The sequence below is a fragment of the Pygocentrus nattereri genome, chromosome 15 (assembly GCF_015220715.1).
Source record: "Pygocentrus nattereri isolate fPygNat1 chromosome 15, fPygNat1.pri, whole genome shotgun sequence".
In the NCBI taxonomy this organism is placed as follows: Eukaryota; Metazoa; Chordata; class Actinopteri; order Characiformes; family Serrasalmidae; genus Pygocentrus; species Pygocentrus nattereri.
The window spans coordinates 10,636,756-10,651,776 of NC_051225.1; the positions used below are offsets into that span (position 1 = coordinate 10,636,756).

Below are 15,021 nucleotides of genomic sequence, written 5' to 3' on the forward strand. Positions count from 1 at the left end.
CTCTCCTTCTCCTCATCTCTCTCTCTCTCTCCTTATCCCCATGCCCTTTTTAACATTATGGTTGCATTTGCACTATGCTTGTATGCAGCTATGGGGAATTTGAAGTTCAGTGCATTGCAGCTTGTGCTTTATTCACAGCCAGGCTGGGGACAGATGCTCGGAAGGCCTGCCACATGTAATGGCATTAGGAAAATGGAGGGATACTTCAGTTATTGAATCCATAAAGTGCCCACCGCTGACGTTTGTTGTGTGCAAGAGCCTGTTTGACCCTGTGCAGTGAGAATATTGACCGGCATCTCTTGCTCTCTCTCCCTCTCCTCTCTGCAGTGATGGGCGCTTTCAGGTGCTCGGCGGGGGCAGCCTGCAGATACTTAACCTGACCGAGGAGGATGCTGGGATCTACCAGTGTCTGGCGGAGAATGTGAACGACTCTATCGAAGCCCAGGCTGAGCTCACGGTGCAAGGTAATGTGGGTTTTTTGTAACGGCTGCTGCATGTACTATAGATAGTAATTAACCTTTTACACGTGTAGTTTGAGTTCTTGTTGTTGTGGTACATGATTTAAATTGAATTATTTACATACAGAATTAATTACAAAGCTAGTTACATAACATAATTACAGGTAGTTACATTTGCATAATTATTATATTTGTGTTCCATTTGCATTCATCAAACAGGGCTGGGTCTGCACCTTTGATGCTTTTTCTTATGCTTGCAAGCAATTCTAAGGATTTTTTTTTATTTTTGGGCCAAGACTCGACATAAACACTGGCTATGTTCACACAGCAGATAAAAGTGGTCAAAATTTGATTTTCTCACCAGTTTGCTGTTCACAATATCTTTTAAATGTGATCTGTGTGCTACATCAGCTTCTGAACTGACCTGCCTACACAAAAGAACAATGCGTCACACAGACTGTGACATAGATGTGTGTTTGTGTGTCAGTGTGAACAACAAAAACACACTGAATCTGACATTTCTGATTTGTGGCTCTTTTATATGTGAGCACTTTTTATAATGAGCTCAAACACATTTTGGGTGACAAGCCCAGCTGTCAGGCAATGGAGCTTCATGGTGGCTCTTGTGATGCTGATCGACTGGCGTTTGTCTGTTATGATTGTTTACCTCTGGATGAGCCACGTGAAGCAACATGAAGCTCTGTTCTTTTGAGCATACGGGTCAGTTTAGGAGCTGATCTGTATAGGCTAATGTTGCATACCGATCACACTCAAAGGATAATGTGAACAGCCAGTCCAAGAAAAATTGGGCTTGCTAAGGAAATCAGGTTTGGGCCAGTTTTATTTACTGTGTGAACATGGCCAAAGTGTCTCAAATTGGAATTGAAAATGTGTTTTTGCTCTTCACACTGACACACAGACACACGTGTGTTGCCTATAGAGAAAAAGACTGGATTTGGGTCACTTTTACCTGCTGTGTGGACAAAGCCGTTGACATATAAAGCAGAAGTCCTCAGACAGAGGAGCTGCTTGTTGAGTTCAGGCAGATAAGTAAGCAGTCCCTCATTTTTACACAGGGGGGGCCAAGGTGGTGTTAGGAGTCTTGCCCAAGGACCCTTATTGGTATAGTGTAAGGTGTTTACCCAGGTGGGGATTGAACCCCAGTCTACAGTGTAGAAGGCAAAAGTGTTAACCACTACACTAACCAACCACGGTCTGTGTAGAGGTCTGGGGCTCTAAGAACCTCGTTATATGTGTTGCACCTTCTTTTTGCCTGATGGCATTAAGAGTGTGAGGCTCTCTGTTTTCTGTTAGCAAATCTGTTAGGACTCTAAATGTCATGTATTTTACATCTAGCTTAAGAGTTAAAGTTCAGATTTATTGTCAAAGCTCCTGTTTGATTCACATCGCATTGACATACATCTCTGAAAAACCCCACCACAAATGATTATTGATGGTGTGCTTTTTGTGTGCCTGCCTGTATTTGCCTCCTCAGGCAGCTTCTCTGGTTTCTCACACTGTTGCTGTTTCTATCAAATCAGAATGTAACGTTGAAGTGAATGAGTTATATTGATGGGTTATATTCAGAAATGCTCTTCACGGGCCTTTCCAGTAACTGCTATCGCGTTAGTTCCAGTGGATCCATTTTATGCCATCCATCCAAAGCATGCGTTTTATAAGCTTTTAGGCCAGATCTCTTTGTAGGCCATGCTTTATTGAAATGATCTAGACCGAGTGAAGAATGCTAATGAATTTGTGAGTGTAGTTTCAGTGCCTTAATATATGATAACAGTGAAACATGGGGACCTTTTACGGAAGGTCACAATGAAAGCTTTGAATTGCTTTTTCCTAGTCAGACCACAATAAAAAAGTGCACTCATTAATGAAAGTAGTACATTTCATACAAAGATATGGCATCCCCACATATATATATCTCCACATAAAGTGATCTGAAAAAGATATGAAAGGATCCATAGATGTTTCTATCCATTCTGCTACCTTGAGAAAACTCAACACTTGAGCATGAAAGGGTATATAGCTGTGTAGAAGCCATTAGTGAGAAAAGAAAATGGACCAAACCAAGAGAATCAAAGAACCACCAGAGCTCAACATCACTGAATGTCCATCCATCCATCCATTTTCTAAGCCGCTTCTCCGCCAGGGTCGCGGGGCATCACTGAATGTGTTTAGGTTTATTTGGATCGTGAGCGGCAGAAAATGCAACCAGCTTTTAAAGGAGTGCTCACTATACCATGTCCAGGCATGTTTGACCCCCAGAATCCAGTTGGTTTGACTAGTGTGATTGCTGAATGGTGCCCAGACTTGCTTGAAGATATGGACTTGGGTACAGTATGCAAGGCGTCAATTATGCGACTGTTCTGATTTTCACTTCATTCAGTTCAGAATATTTCGGTTAATAACTGGTTCTTATCTTATTGAAGACCATGAACTGTAGTCAATGAGTACAGTTGCAAATTCCTCTCCAAATGTCATTTGCGTCCATAAAAATTTTCAGTAAGGCTTTACTGCAGGGTGCTGTTCATAAGGCTACATGACACTTACATAAGCTTGTCATGACAACTGTCACAACCCTACTTCAATGTTTAGAAAGGCTTATTCCAACAGACGTCAATCGCTGTAAAGTTTATATTTGATTAAAGTTAGGTAAAGTAGCCTTTCTGACGACTGTTGGAATGAACATATGTGTAGGGTTAAGGCAATGTTATGTAGGTGCCACCTTAGGAATGTTACCCCAACAGTAAAGTGTTAACAAAATCTTCTTATAGGTGCAGCACAATTAACAGATGATCACAAAAGGTGAATCTCCGATATCATTTGAAAGGCCATTTTGACCAGTTTACATCAGTTGCTTATGACTGCACAAGCGATGATGTTGACCAATACGTCGATCAAAGCTTAAGGAAAAGGTCCTCCTAAAAATACCAAACTTGACATTGACTGCAAACCACTACGCTGAAGTACCCCAAGCCTCCATGCTCTGTCTAAATGACATTGTTCTGTAATCGGATTGCATGCTTGTAGTGTGCATTCACCATGTTTACATAAACAGGTATAGAATTTGGTGTAATAGCCAGGATTGCCGTGACATTGGAGCGTGGAGGACACAAAGGAAGCTGTCCTGAAAGCCCATGAGGTTATTATGTGGGGATGAAGGGTGTGCAAGGGAGCACAGGGAGGGTGTGAAATCGGGGAAAATGGCATAGATCTCGTTCCTCCACTCCACGTTTCATGCAAATGCAACGCTTCGGCCGTCTGTCTGTCTGCCAGGAATCAATCCCGCGGTGTGACGGGGGAAGAAAAGACACGGAGGGTTTAGAGCTGTGTGGTTGTGTGGATGGGACAGGCATTGTGTGGGTGCGCTGGTGCAGGACCCTGCTCACAAATCCCAACACAATAGCCATGTAAATCTCTGACCTCACAGCAATTCGATTATGTTTCTTTAAGAAGCGATTCAGTGCATCACGAAGTGTGAAATTTCCATATGATTCAGTGGTTGTTTTGGTGTGATTCGGAAAAGCATGATCAGGCTCATCCAGGATAAGAATTGGACATTTGTTCTTTCCATATGATCAGGAATTGCCCCCCTGCCTCGTTCCAAAGGCCGGAGATGAGCTGCTGTTGCTAGGCTTTAGCCTTTCTCCTCCTCTTCCACTGATAGACTTCTCCGCCTGTCTACCTTTAGAATAAAGTGATGTTGGAACGAATGCAGTGAGCTGCCACTTGACTGAATGAGCTGAAGAATGTCTTTGTGGTGATGAAGTTATCCAGCTGGTTGCATAGAGGCTCAGACAGTTCTCGCTGTTTCTGTACAGCAGGAAAAGAATGAGGCTTTTCAAAACAGCTCTTTCCCACATGCTGTCCAGTGGATTTCCTCTCTATTGGCTTAGTTTGGTGTCTTTCTCTTGACTTGTTTTTCTGCTATTAAAGAATAGCCCTTAACCCTCTACTCTGTGAATTATTACTTAAACATGATCAAATGTTTGAATGCGTTTTTGTTATTTAAAATTTCTTAAACAATGGAAATAAAAAAAAAAAACTATTTCTAAAAGTTTAGTGAGTTACTTGGTAAATCAGTCATACCATCGCACCATAAAATAAAAAAAACAAGCAGCATAAATTTTTTTTTTTCTACAAACCGGATTCCAAAAAAGTTGGGACACTAAACAAATTGTGAATAAAAACTGAATGCAATGATGTGGAGATGGCAAATGTCAATATTTTATTCAAAATAAAACACAAATCACAGATCAAAAGTTTAAACTGAGAGAATGTATCAATTTAAGGGAAAAATATGTTGTTTCAAAATTTCATGGCGTCAACTAATCCCAAAAAAGTTGGGACAAGGCCATTTTCACCACTGTGTGGCATCCCCCCTTCTTCTTACAACACTCAACAGACGTCTGGGGACAGAGGAGAACAGTTTCTCAAGTTTAGAAATAGGAATGCTCTCCCATTCAAGTCTAATACAGGCCTCTAACTGTTCAATCGTCTTGGGCCTTCTTTGTCGCACCTTCCTCTTTATGATGCCCCAAATGTTCTCTATAGGTGAAAGATCTGGACTGCAGGCTGGCCATTTCAGTACCCGGATCCTTCTCCTACGTAGCCATGATGTTGTGATTGTTGCAGAATGTGGTCTGGCATTATCTTGTTGAAAAATGGAGGGTCTTCCCTGGAAGAGATGACGTCTAGATGGGAGCATATGTTGTTCTTGAACCTGAACATAGTTCTCTGCTTTAATGGTGCCTTTCCAGGCATGCAAGCTGCCCATGCCACAAGCACTCATGCAACCCCATACCATAAGTGATGCAGGATTCTGAACGGAGCGTTGATAACAACTTGGGTTATCCTTGTCCTCTCTGGTCTGGATGACATGGCGTCCCAGTGTTCCATAAAGAACTTCAAATCGTGACTCATCTGACCACAGAACAGTCTTCCATTTTGCCACACTCCATTTTAAATGACCCCTGGCCCAGTGCAAACGTCTGAGCTTGTGGAGCTTAGAAATGGCTTCCTCTTTGCACTGTAGAGTTTCAGCTGGCAATGGCGGATGGCACAGTGGATTGTGTTCACTGACAATGCTTTCTGGAAGTATTCCTGAGCCCATTCTGTTATTTCCTTGACAGTGGCATTCCTGTTGAGGTGCAGTGACGTTTAAGGGCCCGGAGATCACGAGCATCCAGTAGAGTTTTACGGCCTTGACCCTTACGCCCAGCGATTGTTCCAGATTCTCTGAATCTTTTGATGATGTTATGCACAGTTGATGATGATAACTTAAAAGTCTTTGCTATTTTACGCTGGGTAACACCATTCTGGTATTGCTGCACTATCTTTCTGCGCAACAATGGTGGAATTGGTGATCCTCTTACCATCTTGGCTTCTGAGAGACACTGACACTCTGAGAAGCTCTTTTTATACCCAATCATTTTGTCAATTGAGCTAATTAGTGTTAATTGGTCTTCCAGCTGTTCGTTATATGCTCAATTTCCTTTTTCCAGCCACTTATTGCTACTTGTCCCAATTTTTTGGGATTTGTTGACACTGTGAAATTTTGATTCAACATATTTTTCCTTTAAAATGTTACATTTACTCAGATTAAACTTTTGATCTTTCATCTATGTTCTATTACGAATAAAATATTGACATTTGCCATCTCCACATCATTGCATTCAGTTTTTATTCACAATTTGTTTAGTGTCCCAAATTTTTGGAATCCGGTTTGTAAATACATCCTTTTATCCTTTTATTGATACCAAGAACAAACAAGTCCAACTTATACTTAGTGAACCAGTCATATTAGTATGACCCAATATTTACAACTTTACCGCAGTAGAGGGTTAAAGACGTCGATGATAACGTTACAGTTTCACACTAATTATTTCTCATTTAAACAGAATGAGCAAAGTGCAGATTCTAAAGGCTTAATTCATGGCACATTTGTGTCTGTAAGTGGAAGAGGAGAATGCATTGTTGTGCCTACGGTCTTGTTTGGTAGTTAAACATGTATTTATTACACACGAGGAAGATCATATGCAGCACTGTGCAAAAGTCAGAGACCACCCTTTATTTCATTTGACGGCAAAACAGGAAATATTCTTTATTTTTCAGTGTCAGAAAGAACTGAAAATTAGATGGATGCATGAACAGCAAAATGTAGTATAACCGTTTTCAGTTTTTATCGTGTCCACCTTTTTGCTTTTATTATAGACTCCATTCTTTACGAGAAACTTGCTCTCAGTTTTTTAAAGAAACCTGCAGGGATATTTTTTCAAATATAATATTCATTTTCCAAAGTTCAGTTTTAGAAGTTGGTTGCATTTTCTGCTGCTCATTATTAAAACTGCTCTCCCATCCTTTGTCCAGTAGATGTTTTCTCTTTTGACTTAGTTTTCTGTGTGTTTCTTTTTAGTTGTTGTTCTGCTGTAACAAAAATTTATAATAAAAAAAAGACGTCCGTAACAAAGACGTGTTTCTTATTTAAACAAATTGGACAATTTGCAAAGTCTAAACATTTAAGACCACATTTGTGTCGTAAGTAAAGAGAAGAGATTCTGAATTGAACAATGTTTTGGTTTTGTTCAACATTGAATTGAGGTGTGAAAACGCATATATGATGCACTTTGTAACTTTTATGTCGCTGCTGTTGGAAGAAAACCTTGTATCTCCATTTTTTTTCTTGTTTTTCAGGTTTTGACATAATTTGAAAATTCCTGTTGACCTTTACATTGTGTGTAAATTTCAGGGAAAAGGTCTGGTTCCATTGACTTATACGGTTTTTTCCTTCTCCTGTGAAGTTACTATTTTGGAGACACTAGGTTTTCTTCCAAAAACAGCAATATAATTATGTGTTTATGTGTGTGTCTATATGTGTGTGTACACACACACATTTAAACAGTTATGTAATGTAAACGGAATGTATAGCACGGAGACAGTAAATACTTCTAACAGTTACCTTTACGATAAACTGAAAGCTGACCGTTTGCCCTCTGAGTGCATTTATAGCATTCTGCAGAACAACAGCAGACGACCCATATGATGCTTTGCATTTTAGGTGTCACATCAGCAGCTGTGTATATGAATGTAAACCTGAATATATATTGCAGTTTATAATGTTGCAAAGTGTTTAGGTTTGTGTATCAGGTTAGAAAATGTGTTCTGGATGCTTTATAGAATGCGTTTGTGCCTTTGCCTGTTCTCTCTGCTGTGTTGGGAGGCAGTGGAGGCTGAGGTTAAAGGCTGAAGCAGCTTGAGGCCTCAATGAAAGGGGAGAAAGCTCCAGCACGGCTGCACTACCTCTAGCTTTATTGGAGCTGGCAAGACAATAAATTGGGGCAGAGGACACAGTAGGTTTTAATTATGGAGCTGTATGGTTGTTGCTTGGTGGAACCCACAGCCTTTTTATTTCCAGGCTGTGTGTGTGTGTGTGTGTGTGTGTGTGTGTGTGTGTGTGTGTGTGTGTGTTTGTTCTTGCATTTTCAGGGCAAAAATTTACTAACGTTGTAGGAAACCCAGAGATAAACACAGCTAACCTACAGACCAACAAATTGGTCGTAAGTTTCTTTTAAAAGCTGCATGGTTCATTGTTTAAAACTGAAAGGGCAAATCTTTTCTTTGCCAAGATTCAGGTTACTTTTAGGTTTAAGCAGTTATTACATGTTTGCAACAGTACTTACAAATATAACTCACATGGCAGATACTATCAAACCTACATTATATAAATAATACGTATGAAACATTGTTGCTTAGGTACCCTGCATATACAGTGGCTGTGCAAACATTTTGTTTTCCAGAAATTATACAAAAGACACAAAGTGAATATAATACCAACTTTTCTACCAAATGTAATCAGTGTGTCCACAGTTTGCATTTATTACAGCTTCTGTTCTTTTCAGACATTTTCTTTTTTCACGTTCCAAGTACTCCCAAACATGGTCAGTAATATGGAGCTCTGGACTCTGGTGTGGTCAGTCCATTGTTCCAAGGACACCAGCAGCGTCTTTGTTTGATTTGAAAAATGTCTTACTATTTGTCTGGTTCTTTTTCTCAGTAAGAGATTCAGGAGAGAGAGATCAGGCCCATAGCGCTGAGTCGTCTTCTCACAGTGGAAGGATGGACAGAAAAACCTGTGGATGTTTTCAGATATGAAGCAAAAAAGGAGCCTGATTTTCTCTTCTGTCTTAAAGATGAGATGGTTTATTTGATAATCATGTTTGGAAACCTCTGTTTTTTGTATACAGTTAAACTATCATGAGCTTATTGAACATGGGAAAACAACCACAGACTATTATCCCCCCTCAACCAAAGTTAACTGTTGGCAGTATGCATTCTCATAGGTAACGTTCTTCTTCCATCCACAAAACCCAGGTTCATCCATCGCTGCCATTGCTGTGTGGAGTGTGATTCATCACTCCAGAGAACGTTACACCACTTCAGCTGATGCTTGGCGTTTTGCATAGTGGTCTTAGACTTGTGTGCAGCTGATTGACCATGGAAACTTATTTCATGAAGCTCTGGATGCTCAGTTCTTGTGCCGATGTTGCTTCTAGTCTGTAGTGGGTGATGCAGCAGATAATAGGCTACTTTTACACCCTGGGTGCTTCTGTGAGTTTGCATGGTCTACTCTACTGTATACTGTAGGTAGTTTATATATATTTATAAATATTTATACACACACACACACAAACTATATCCAAGTATTGTATTAGAACAAAACAGTATGTGGCCGTGGGTGAGACCTAGAGGCAGTAATGAGCCCACATGTGTTAGCTGAAGTGTGTGTATGTTCTAACATGTATGTGAGTGTTTGTGTGTGTGTGTGCTTGTGCTGGGTAATATGAGTCTGTGTTTGTGAGTCTGGGCATATACTACCAATTCTCTCCATGTGTTACAAGGCCAGCCTGGGCTCACATTAAACTTTCATAGGCTGCCTCTGCTATAGCATGCTGAACATGAAGCAGCCTACTCTGCCGGGTCACTGTTTGATGCAGTCTGAAAAAACAGGACTGATGTTTGAGCTGTAGTCCAACGCATAGTGGAAGGAGAGAGAGAGAGAGGGAGTAAGTGGTGGACACACTCTCCACTACAGAGTGTGACAAGGATAAGTGCTTTTGTGGACATTTGAGAGGGTTTTATAAGGTCACTTGTCTTGGTCAGTGTTATGAGGTTGTAACTGTAAGGACAAAGATGCGCATGTGTTTATATAGGCCTGTAAAGGCCTCCTTTAAAGGCTTTGTACAACGGGAAACTGAATTGCTTTTTGAAATAAAAGTTTGATGCACTAGGTCAACAGTGTTATACTGTCTGAACCGTACAGGTCACAAATACGGAAGCTGTATTGCAGAAACAGCCGTCAGCTTTGAACTCGTCATGGTTGTGATATCACCCGGACTGTTCATGTTGACGTGATAGGAGTTATGGTTCTGCAGACAGTGTGCAAAGGAGTAAGCACTGTTGTTTCTTCTTGTGAGAATACAAATGTATCACTGCAACCTTCCAGATTTTGCTGTGCCAATGCAGGAGCTGATGTTTGTTGCTTCTGATGTGCCTGAATATTTCACAATATTTCAGAATAAACAGGACAGACAATCAGAAAGCAGGACATTTACATACATCCGTCTCAAAAATGCCTTAAAAGTTTCTTTCGTCCATTTGCTTCTTTTGTACCATTACAAATGTTTGCTTTAGTTTTGCCATTTCATTTTGTAGTTTCTTTTTATACCTTAATCAGACTTAATTGAATTGCTACAACTTAATGAAAAAAATATAATTATTTATAAAATTATTTATAATTCATAATTATTTTACTTGGAATAAAGTGCTAATTCAGAGAATCCAGAACAATCTGGCTATAGAGCTTGTCAATAATAATTATTGCCATTTTTAATGCATAGTAAATATAAATTTCCAGCTCTTCTGGACAGCTCGCTAGCCGGGATACGGTTGTTTCTTCTTAGAAATACAACACAACAGCACAAACCAGACTAACAATACCATCACCTCACTTCAAAGTCAGTGCTGAGAATGATCCACCACCCAAATACACTGCTCAACAAAATAAAGGGAACACTTAAACAACACAATATAACTCCAATTAAATCAAACCTTTGTGAAATCAAACTGTCCACTTAGGAAGCAACACTGATTGACAATCAATTTCACAGCTGTTCTGCAAATGGAACAGACAACAGGTGGAAATTATTGGCAATTAGCAAGACACACTCAATAAAGGAGTGGTTCTGCAGGTGGGGACCACAGACCACTTCTCAGTACCTTTCTGCTTTCTGGCTGATGTTTTGGTCACTTTTGAATGTTGGTGGTGCTTTCACACTCGTGGTAGCAGGAGACGGACTCTACAACCCACACAAGTGGCTCAGGCAGTGCAGCTCATCCAGGATGGCACATCAATGCGAGCTGTGGCAAGAAGGTTTGCTGTGTCTGTCAGCGTAGTGTCCAGAGGCTGGAGGCGCTACCAGGAGACAGGCCAGTACACCAGGAGACGTGGAGGAGGCCGTAGGAGCGCAACAACCCAGCAGCAGGACCACTACCTCTGCCTTTGTGCAAGGAGGAACAGGAGGAGCACTGCCAGAGCCCTGCAAAATGACATCCAGCAGGCCACAAATGTGCATGTGTCTGCACAAAGGGTTAGAAACCGACTCCATGAGGATGGTATGAGGGCCTGATGTCCACAGATGGGGTTTGTGCTCACAGCCCAACACCGTGCAGGATACTTGGTATTTGCCAGAGAACACCAGGATTGGCAAATTCACCACTGGCGCCCTGTGCTCTTCACAGATGAAAGCAGGTTCACACTGAGCACATGTGACAGACGTGACACAGTCTGGAGACGCCGTGGAGAGCGATCTGGGTCAGTAATGGTGTGGGGTGGCATTTCTTTGGAGGGCCTCACAGCCCTCCATGTGCTCGCCAGAGGTAGCCTGACTGCCATTAGGTACCGAGATGAGATCCTCAGACCACTTGTGAGACCATATGCTGGTGTGGTTGACCCTGGGTTCCTCCTAATGCAGGACAATGCTAGACCTCATGTGGCTGGAGTGTGTCAGCAGTTCCTGCAAGATGAAGGCACTGAAGCTATGGACTGGCCCGCCCGTTCCCCAGACCTGAATCCGATTGAGCACATCTGGGACATTGCACCACAGACTGTCCAGGAGTTGGCGGATGCTTTAGTCCAGGTCTGGGAGGAGATCCCTCAGGAGAACATCTGCCACCTCATCAGGAGCATGCCCAGGCGTTGTAAGGAGGTCATACAGGCACCTGGAGGCCACACACAATACTGAGCCTCATTTTGACTTGTTTTAAGGACATCACATCAAAGTTGGATCAGCCTGTAGTGTTTTTCCACTTTAATTTTGTGTGTGACTCCAAATCCAGGCTTCCATTGGTTAATAAATTTGATTTCCATTGATGAATTTTGTGTGATTTTGTTGTCAGCACATTCAACTTTGTACAGAACAAAAGTATTCAATGAGAATATTTCATTCATTCAGATCTAGGATGTGTTATTTGAGTGTTCTCTTTATTTTTTTGAGCTGTGTATATACCTGGTCTATGGTGGTCCTGAGGGCTCTTGACCACTAAAGAACAAGGTAAAAGGGGGCTAACAAAGTCTGCAAAGAAACAGATGAACTGCAGTCAGTAACTGTAGAACTACAAAGTGCATCTATATGGTAAATGGAGCTGATAAAACACACAGAAATTGCATTTAATGGCTACTTTGAAAGGTGTTAAATGAGAAGAGCTGTTGATGTTTGTTTGTTTTTTTTATGGGTCTGGATTGAGTTGGTTGCATTGTCCCCTTAACTGCCCCTCTCAATGGTTTAACCTTTGACCTGCTGGATAGCTTTTGCGAGCAAAGCACAAGTTCAAGCCTTTGTGTACAACTGTGTCCAAACAGGACATTTGACCTGGCCTTTGTTTCTGTGAGTGTGTGCAAGTGCTTGAGTGTTTGTGAAGTGCAGAGTTCTGCCTTTCAGCTTGAGTGTTTGTCTTTGCTGGTGTTGCTGTGTGGATTAGAGAAGCTCTGGCTGTCAGGGACAGAGCGGTTGCGTGACCCTTGTGCTGGAATGGACCATCTGTCCCGTGTGTGGCTGGCGTGAGCGTTGCGGCCAGCGGCGTGTGACAAGTGTTATTCGGCAGGTTGGGTTCGCAGGCCGCAGGAGGATGAGTGGAGAGCTATTCATCATTTTAGCCCTGTCAAGTTGGCTCTGCCACTCAGCGCTTTGATTGTCCAGTTGGAAAGCCATTAGAGAGGGGACCGGGAGGCTCCTGTGTTGGTTTGGACAGGTTCCAGAGTGAGTGCAGATATTTGCCTTGCTTTCACCAGCTTCCTACTCAAGGCACCTGAGGATGTGTAGGCTAGTTTGAGTGGTCAGGTGCAGGACCCAAATGCTAAACGCAAGTAAATACAATGACCAGAAGTTGTTTTGTTTAGCTGTAAATTTACTCTTACCCCAAATGTAGTCAATCCACCATGATATGTTAAGTGCCCTTCTTTGGTTTTGCACTAAAGCTACAAGGCTCATGTTGCTATCAGTGGATGAATGTAATGTATAGCTAAGAACTGTAGTAGCAACACAATATGTCAGCATCAGAAACCACACGCACATCTGTTTACTTAATAACGTTTCATGTTTGAGGCAAATGTGTGATGATTAAGACACGCAGCTTGTGCAGTGCTAATCAGTGCTAACAGGTCATTCTGCCGTTGTGGTAACGAAGCTATGAAAATGAGTTCAGAATAAGAATAAAGCAAAGATTTTCAAAAATTTCAAAATTTTATTTGTGATGTTTTGTCATTTCGTGCATGTGACCGCAGTGAATTTAGAGATGCTCAAGTATTATTTTATGTAAAAGAACAATTGCTAATTGCTAACAATTTCTTAATGCTTGTTTTCCAGTTTACAAATTCTGTTCTGTTAGTCATTTTAAACATCAAAACTAACTTTAATTTTAACAGGGTTTTTTGTACAACATAACTGTTGATTATATATTTAGAAAAGCTCAGAGTTCAGTAGCTCAGAGGTATTACTCATAAACCATTAAGTGACCTTAAACAAACTACCATGAAATGGATAAAGTACCATTTTTTTCAATTTTTCATCTTCAAAAAGATTCAAGGGTTCAAGGGGATGGTTCTACTTAGAGCTATGAGTTCTTTATAGAAGCCTTTCACGCTTATACGGCTCTCAGCACTGTGATATGGTTCTTCAGATTGGTGTATAATGTGTTGTATGTTGTTCTCTGTAGAACCTTTTTGGGCTATATCGGTCTAATTCTTTAATGATTGCTTTAGTGACTCCTGATTAATTTTCTGTGTGTAAAACATACAGGTTTTCAGCATCAGCGCAACTGTTTTCACGTGTAGAGTGTCAAATTTCAAATACATAGAATCCCCTGAGTTTTAGGCCGTGATGGGCCAAAAGACATTAACATAGATTTCAACATATTGCTGGTGTTTGCACTTTTACTTGAAATAACCATTTTACACACTTTGCAAGTGTCTTTCTTTGTGAAACGAAGCCACACTTTGGATCAGCTCTTCCTCTCTGCTGTGCAGATCCAGAGTTTGACTTCATGACGCATCAGTTTTTAAAGATCGCGACAGAAGAACGTGCTGGCATCAATAAAAGTAATGAAAAACTCCGGAGGCAGATGATTCTGACACTGTGAAAATCCATATTTACGTGAAAACTTTCCTGATGATGTTTAAATATAACAGACATCAGCCCTTGACTTGCGTATCGACATTCCTACCCCGTTTGCTACTGCAAATAAAATGAGTTTCCATGTCTTGTAGCTACATTAGCCTCACAGCTCCAGAGGCAAAAGAAGCAGATTTCTGAAACCAAACATGTCTTGGCTGTTCAACTACGTTTGGAATAAGGGGAAAATTGTAGAAATGTGATTGCCCAGACACTTTGGAAGCGTATTTCCTTAAATCAGATGATTCGGTGACCCTGCCGTGGCGGAATGTGCTGGTTGTGTTTTAGCGCGGGCTGCTATATTTGAGAAGAACTGGAAAGAACAGCGCGTGTGGGGAGGTCCTTGCGCCAGCGCTGGCAGAGCGGTTGGGAAAAATGACCGAGCATCTTTGCCTGCATGCCTTTCAGCTTGTTTGTGTTTTCCTCAGGATTTCAAACTAAGCCCGTGAAATGAATCTGCTAGCGCTGGGCTAACAGGGCTGTAATTAGTGTAAACCTTCTTCCTGCTGTGCCTCATGAGGTGCAGCCATGTTGTTTATCCTTACTTGACTACTGTTACAGACTCTGTACCATTCCTTTCCAGCTTTCACTCAACACTTGAGTTCTGTCTGTACAGCAGTCGTATCAAATTTACAGTTGTTCCGCTCATTTTGTCCAAAGATAGTCAAGCAGCCAAGACCAAAGTGTACTTGCAGCAAAAAGGCTAACGTGGCTAACTAAGACGCACTGAACAGCTTTCCCACTATTAGAACTGTGCAAGCGGATCGCTATTGATGTTCTTGACACCGTGTGACGTATTATCCTACGGTAAAATCGGAAAAATACAC

General features: G+C 41.3%; 1 protein-coding gene across 8 annotated transcripts in view; it reads left to right on the top strand.

Moving 5' to 3' along the window:
• The window catches only part of neo1a (neogenin 1a), a 242,931-nt gene that overhangs the window by 151,783 nt on the left and 76,127 nt on the right, over positions 1–15,021 (top strand). For all 8 annotated transcript variants that reach the window (XM_017709797.2, XM_017709799.2, XM_017709794.2 and 5 more), the window contains exon 5: positions 328–464. In XM_017709797.2, coding sequence (XP_017565286.2) covers positions 328–464 — 137 coding nt within the window. The remainder of the gene's footprint in view (positions 1–327; positions 465–15,021) is intronic.